This window comes from Akebia trifoliata, chromosome 14 (genome assembly GCF_017979445.1).
Source record: "Akebia trifoliata isolate Shusen 1 chromosome 14, ASM1797944v1, whole genome shotgun sequence".
NCBI lineage: Eukaryota > Viridiplantae > Streptophyta > Magnoliopsida > Ranunculales > Lardizabalaceae > Akebia > Akebia trifoliata.
The window spans coordinates 8,289,834-8,296,759 of record NC_141388.1 but is presented as its reverse complement, the minus strand read 5'-3'; the positions used below and the strand labels follow the sequence as shown (position 1 = coordinate 8,296,759).

Here is a 6,926-nt window from a genome sequence, read left to right as displayed (position 1 = left end):
TCTGAACCGAGAATCGAGTCGAATTCATCGATTTTTTATTTTTTAAATTCAAAACCAAACCGAAATCAATCTAAACCGAACCAAAACAATCCAAATTTCACGGTTTGATTCGATTCTCGATTTGAACCGAATTAAGTTGCACCCCTAATTGGAACATTACAAAAGGCTAATTTAAGTTATTATTTCAACATTACAAAGCCTTATAACACATTCAAACAACTTCAATAGCTGTTTACAAATATGATTAGACTTGTATAAAATTTTCAAAATCTAGAGAACAGAATTCTTTATAAAAAAAAACGAGGGAGTTTCTACTGGCACTCCAACTTTTAGTTTTTAAATCATTTATTTATTTTTAATTGGAGTGTAGCAAGTAAAAGTTGGGTGCCAATAGTAGCTCTCTTATTTAAACCGTTTCATTTTCAAGCGGTTGTTAACTTGAAAATTCATCATTTTATATTTCATAGTGGCGAAACATAAGGAACTCTCTTCTCACCACCGTTTCTCCTCCATCTTCCTCACATAACATCTCACACACACACACACACACCACACACACACACACACTCTAACCAAATGATGCCAACTTCCTCACATCTCCTCTTCTTCCTCATTTTTTACATCTCTATCTCCATTACAAGTACTTTCCCTTTCTCTCTCTCTCTCTCTCTCTCTCTAGAAGTCATTGAAGAATTTCTAACCATTTTTTTGGTTTGGGTGCAGATGGGACTCAACTCATATTAGTAAACAACTGCAATGAGAGCATATGGCCAGGAATACTTGGAAGTGCAGGACACCCGTCTCTTCAAGATGGTGGTTTTCATCTCAAAAACAACGAACAAGTAGTCCTCGATGTTCCCGATCGATGGTCAGGAAGATTATGGGGTAGACAAGGTTGTTGCTTCGACGAAAATGGCAAAGGTACATGTGAAACAGGGGACTGTGCAGGCTTACTAAATTGCAGGGGAACAGGTGGAGTTCCCCCAGCAACAGTTGTGGAAATGACACTAGGGACCTCAAAATCGGCTCTACATTACTATGATGTAAGTTTGGTTGATGGGTTTAACCTTCCTGTCTCAATGGTGCCTGTTGGGGGTGGTATCGGGTGTGGAATTGCGGCTTGTGAGGTCGACTTGAACGTGTGTTGTCCTTCGGCGTTGGAAGTAAAGAGAGGAGATAAGATTGTGGGGTGTAAGAGTGCTTGTTTGGCATTGAAATCAGCCAAGTATTGTTGCACTGGAGACTATGCCAACCCCAATACTTGCAAGCCTACAGTCTTTTCGCACCTTTTTAAGGCTATCTGTCCCAAGGCTTACAGTTATGCCTTTGATGATTCTTCGAGTCTTCACACGTGCAGAGCATCTCGGTATGTAATCACCTTCTGTCCTCCTAAACAATAAGTTCTTTGGTTTAGAGACTGCAAGTGAGGAAGAATTGGTGTTTTATAGATGTAGTTTGTTGATGTTGTTGTTGTTGTTGTTGTAATTTTTACTTGGTTTTCTTCTTTCAGTTGTAAGTTGTGAGATTTTTTAACTGGTTTTTCTTGGATTTGGTATTTTACTTTTTGATGTTGTTGGGTGTGACCAGATAATATAAAATGAAGGGTTTTATTTTCTCATTAAAAACTACTAAAAATGATGATTATAAGGTTGGATTTGTGGAAAGCAGATTCCAAGTTTATCTTTGGTCCTCATAAAGGAGTAATTTCATCATTTCATAGTGTTGGGGTCCCCCGTTGAGGACCCGCAATGCAAAAAAAAAGCGAGAGAAATCACATCCGTCTGTTTTCAATTTACGCGCCCACATTGTCAAATGAGATGGATAAATGAGGACATAAAAAAAGGGATCCTATCAAATTGTTTGAACCTAGATTTCACTTCCTCATAAGAAAGCAATATGGGGAGATTAAAATGAAAAATACGATCCTATCAAATTGTTCCGAACTAGGATAATATGTTCATGAGTTTGATCTCATTTCACTGGAAATTTACAATCAAATGTATCTCTAGCTATTTCGACCAAGATTTAAAATATTGCTGAAGAGGAATGTTTCGATCAAGGAAAAATAGAAATATTCATGGATGAGAAATGAAACATTCCGAACCATGTCTCATACGAACAGAACTCCATAATATCCAATCAATTAAGTGATTTGCTATGATTATGTTCTAAATATTTCAGTTCCTAAGTATGAAATGCATTTAATTCCTTACAAGGAAGTAAGTTTTGGTTGCATTGCTAAATGTATAACTTGATCAAGGTAACTCACAATAATTAACACTGGATTGCGTTTTTTTTTTTTAAGTGTAAAAGATATTATTAATAAAAAGGAAAAAGTTGGCTGAGGAGACCCCAATACAAAGGAAAAGAAAGAAAAAACAAATAATACAAATTAGAACAACATCCCACAAATACCAAGTATCACATAGGAAATTCCAACTGAAAACAAAGTCCTGGAAAGAAATTCCCACAAAGTCCTTGCTCAACTTCAATCAAAAATACAGAAGGCTCAAAATCTTCATAATCACCAGTTATGACATATTTTTCGTACTCTGAAATATCTTATTGTTTCTCTCTCTCCAAAGACCCCAAACAATAATTGAAGGAAAGATAGTCGTAAATGTCTTTTTTTAAGAGAAAAATATATTAAAACTCCATCCTTCGAAGAGCAAAAAAGAAAGAATGAGGGAAGACCATCTTTACTTGAAAACGGGTCAGAAAGAACATCTAAATTTTTTGAGCAAAAGAACAAGAAATTAAAATGTGATTAGTAGATTCCCCATTCTTCAAACACAAGAAGCAAATAATTTTGGGTAATCCATCCTCGGGTTATCAAGTTATCCAAGTTTTTGGATTACATTTCAAAAAGCCTTCATCAATAAAGTAGGATGTGAAGGAAGAGAACATCGATGCAAACGGTTTCAAAAATAAAAAAAAATAAAAATCAATGCAAGGACTGGACCCATCACCGAATCAGTATCATTTAGATCTCTTTAAGTCAAACATCAATGGAAAAAATATGGCAACAAAGGATGATTACGATCAATTGATTATATTCACTTTTTACCTAACTAGTATATAATTTTAGTTAGCCCAGGAAGGGTAAGGCTCCAATCATCTGTAATGGCTGGCTGACATTCCAGAGTGGGCCGATTGGTGGACCCTACCATTAACTCGTCACCATAGCTTGATGTCTGAATCACTAATGCCAGCATCACAGTATATGAGCAAAGAAATATTGGCCTCTTACAGAACCATAGATCTTTTTCTTCAGGATATAGAAGGAAAAAAGATCTACGGTTATGTGCACTTGCCAAGTCAACTGCGCCGTCACCGTGTATGTTTTAACGCTTCATTTTATCATTAGTCTTAATTTAAACTCTTCTGCTCTTGTGTTTGGCCCATCAGGGGTGGATTTAGAGTGGGGACACTTGCCCCCACAAGAGTTTTCAAATTCTATGGATTAATGTGCTATTACAACAAATTTTAGCGACCGATAAAGAAATTTGCCACTATTGTCCCCACAATTTTTTTTTCCACTCTTAATTGTTCGCATAAGTATTTTTTTCACTCTTAATTGTCCCCACAAATTTTTTTCTACTCTTGGTTGCTCTCACATGAGCAAAATCCTGGCTCCACCCTTGTGGCCCATGATAGCACACTCTTTGTAATAAAGGTCCAGAAGATGATAGAAAAATGTATAACATTCTTGAAGATTTAGAGGACTCTCAACATATAATGAGAATTTAGTATAATCTTGTACACCTTTGATTGAAATGTTCAAGAACAGAGATATTCTTAAAAAAATGTTATTAATGATATAGTTTTCTAAATGTTCTTCAAAGTCTACATAAGGTTAACTAGTTATCATTTCTTTGTTATTAATGAATCACTTGGGTTCTTTTGTAAGGCTTAATGTCTCAAGTAGTTGAGGGAACTCCTACTACCCATTGTAGGCATGACAAATAAAGTGGGCCCAAAATTTGAAGAAATATGATTGCTTGAGAGTGTGACACGTGGCATCTTTCCAAAACAAGTCATTGAGTACTTAGTGGCCTGGACTCCCATTGTTCTCCTGGTTTTAAAACACGTCCGAGACCAAGACGTATCGTCCAAGTTAACTCGGTATCGGAGCTGAACAAGACCAACTCACAAAGTCATTTTTTTTTACCAAGATTTAGGACTCACATTCAATTTTTTGATTTTTTGAACGAGACATCTCAAACGTATTGGAAAACTCGTCCGAGATGACTCAATATCGGGTTTGGACGAGATGCAAAACCGAGTTTTAAAACCATGATTGTTCTTGTTCAAATATTTCAGATAAGCTACACAGTACTCTTTTAGCTGAATTGTACTACTTGACCATGTCCATGGCCTTGTTCCCCCATCTCTTCATAGATAACCTACCTCCCTGTTTCCATTTTTCTTCTTGTCCGAGAGATCGCGTTCGTCTTCCAGGAACCCAAATCAACTATCATCCCATCGATCACAAATTGTGTGCAAGGAACCTTACCCATGGTTCGGACTCGGTAAAATCTAACTATGCATTCCAACCGTTTGATGAAACTCGTCAACACATATCCATATCTACCAACAATTCATATTTTACTGGCTATATTGAGGAATATAAATTGGGTATGATGGGAACAAGTAATTTTGGTAAAACCCACAGTAACCTCAACGCAAACAAGTTGCTTAACACCCATAGAATGTCTTCTTCTCGGGGAACTATAAGCGACCGGCTTTCTTTAATCCATGCTTTATGTCAGTGTACCCATCAAGGAAGTTTAAATCTTGGTCGAACATACCATGCTTTAGCCATCAAGATTGGGTTCGATCACGATAAGTTCATTGCGACTAGCTTAGTGGGTATGTATTGTAAATGTGGAGATATCGAAAACGCATGTAAAATGTTTGATCGGTCCGTTGATTTGGATATTATTTCATGGAATAGCTTGATTTCTGGCTGTGCAAGTAATGGCTTGTTCGATCGGGCTTTGAATCTTATCATTCAAGTTCTTAGTATGGGCATCAAACCCAATGAGTACACATTTTCGATTGCACTCAGTGCTTGTGGGACTCTTTTGGCTGTAAAAGAGGGAAAGCAGCTTCATGCCCACATCGTAAAAATGCAGTATTTATTAAACACAGCAGTGGGTAATGCACTTTTGACGACATATAGCAAGTTCGGGATGATGGAGGAGGTCGAAATTTTGTTTGAGAAACTCCCTAATATAAATCTCATTTCATGGACTGCAACTATAACTGGATTTTACAAGAACAAGTGCTTTGAAAAGGCTCTAAGGCATTTCAAGTGTATGAGACACAGTGGAATAGAACCCAATGAGCACACCTTTGCAGTTTCCTTGGCATCTTGTGGTGGCATGACACATCCTAAATATGCTATGATGCTTCATGCTCAAGCTATTAAAAATGGTATGTCATCGGGTGTGTTTGTGGGGACTGCAATTGTAGATATGTACTCGGAACTTGGAGAGATGGGTAATGCAGAAAAAGAGTTTGAAGAGATGGAAAGTGTGGCATCTGATGTGTCATGGAATGCATTAGTGGCAGGTTATGTCCGTAATGGCGAGAACGAGGATGCAATAGATGCTTTCCATAGACTGCTCAAGAGCAATATCGTGTGTAATCAATTCACCTATTCGAATATTTTAAAAGCTTGTTCATCCTTACCTTCACTGGCAAGTGGTGAGCAAATCCATTGTCGGGTAATCAAAACCAACTGCAATGCAAGCATGCATGTGGGAAGCTCATTAATAGAAATGTATGCGAAATGTGGTAGTTTAGAAGACGCACAACGTGTTTTCAATCAGATAGTAATGCCAGATGTTGTATCTTGGAACTCCATCATCAAAGCTTATTCATTGAATGGAGATCCAAAGAAATCTACATTTTTGTTCAGAAAGATGGTTGAAGAAGGATTAAGCCCAACGGGTGCGACTTTTCTTGCTGTTCTCTCTGCTTGTAGCCATGGAGGCTTAGTTCAAGAAGGCCGAAAGTATTTCAAATCCATGGTACAAGATTATGGTATCACCCCAGAGGAGACACACTATAGCTGTATTGTCGATTTACTGGGAAGAGCCGGTCAGTTAGAATATGCAAGAGATTTTATAAATAGTTTACCAATTGAACCAGATGCTTTGATATGGAGACCATTACTTGCAGCTTGTCGATGCTACAAGAACCTTCCAATAGCAGAATTGGTAGCCAGGCGTATCTTAGAGATTGACCCAAGTGATCCAACAGTTCACATCACCCTCTCGAACATGTATGCTGAAGTGGGGAGATGGGTTGATGTCAAAAAACAGAGAAACTTAATGGAACTCAAGGAGGTGAAGAAAGAACCCGGTTGTAGCTGGATAGAAGTGAATAACATGATACATAAGTTCTATTCAAGGGACATGAGACACACCGACATGCCGAAAGTATATGAGAAATTAGAGGAGTTAGTGAGGCAGATAAAAAACATGGGATATGTCCCTGATACAAATTTAGTGCTTCATCAAGGAGAGAAGGCTTCAAAGGAAGAACAGATTTTATGTCACAGTGAAAAGCTTGCAGTTTGCTTCGGCCTTCTAAGCTTGCCTGCAGGGAGACCAATTCGAATATTCAAGAACTTACGGGTCTGTGGGGATTGCCATTCTGCAATGAAGTACATATCAAGAAGTACCGAGCGGGAAATAGTTTTAAGGGATAATTATCGGTTCCATTGCTTTAAGCAGGGTTGCTGCTCATGTGGTGACTACTGGTGATGTTCTTGTGATGGATAGTTTCATTGAAAATTTTCCTCCTCTCGGCTAAGATCATGCAACTGTTACTAATATTTTAAGGGATATCCGATCATGATGATGATGTCACAGAATGTGACCATAATATGGGTCCTAGCTAATTGGATGGTTGTG

At 37.8% G+C, this 6,926-nt stretch overlaps 1 protein-coding gene and 1 pseudogene across 1 annotated transcript; both read left to right on the top strand.

Annotated features, from left to right (window-relative positions):
• The first annotated feature begins 450 nt into the window (after positions 1 to 450).
• Positions 451 to 1,621, top strand: LOC147386003 (Pathogenesis-related thaumatin superfamily protein). Its single transcript, XM_086423433.1, has 2 exons — positions 451 to 640; positions 724 to 1,621. The coding sequence occupies exons 1-2, from the start codon at positions 577 to 579 to the stop codon at positions 1,398 to 1,400; spliced, it is 741 nt and encodes a 246-aa protein (XP_086279559.1). The 5' UTR covers positions 451 to 576; the 3' UTR covers positions 1,401 to 1,621.
• A 2,269-nt stretch (positions 1,622 to 3,890) lies between these two features.
• Positions 3,891 to 6,776, top strand: LOC147386002 (putative pentatricopeptide repeat-containing protein At5g52630 pseudogene; annotated as a pseudogene).
• The last annotated feature ends 150 nt before the right edge of the window (positions 6,777 to 6,926 follow it).

Excerpts from the sequence above, each read along its gene's own strand:
- LOC147386003 (XM_086423433.1), top strand. The coding sequence starts at position 577 with ATGATGCCAACTTCCTCACATCTCCTCTTCTTCCTCATTTTTTACATC. Across the intron at positions 641-723 it reads CATCTCTATCTCCATTACAA|ATGGGACTCAACTCATATTA; the intron begins GTACTTTCCCTT and ends GTTTGGGTGCAG.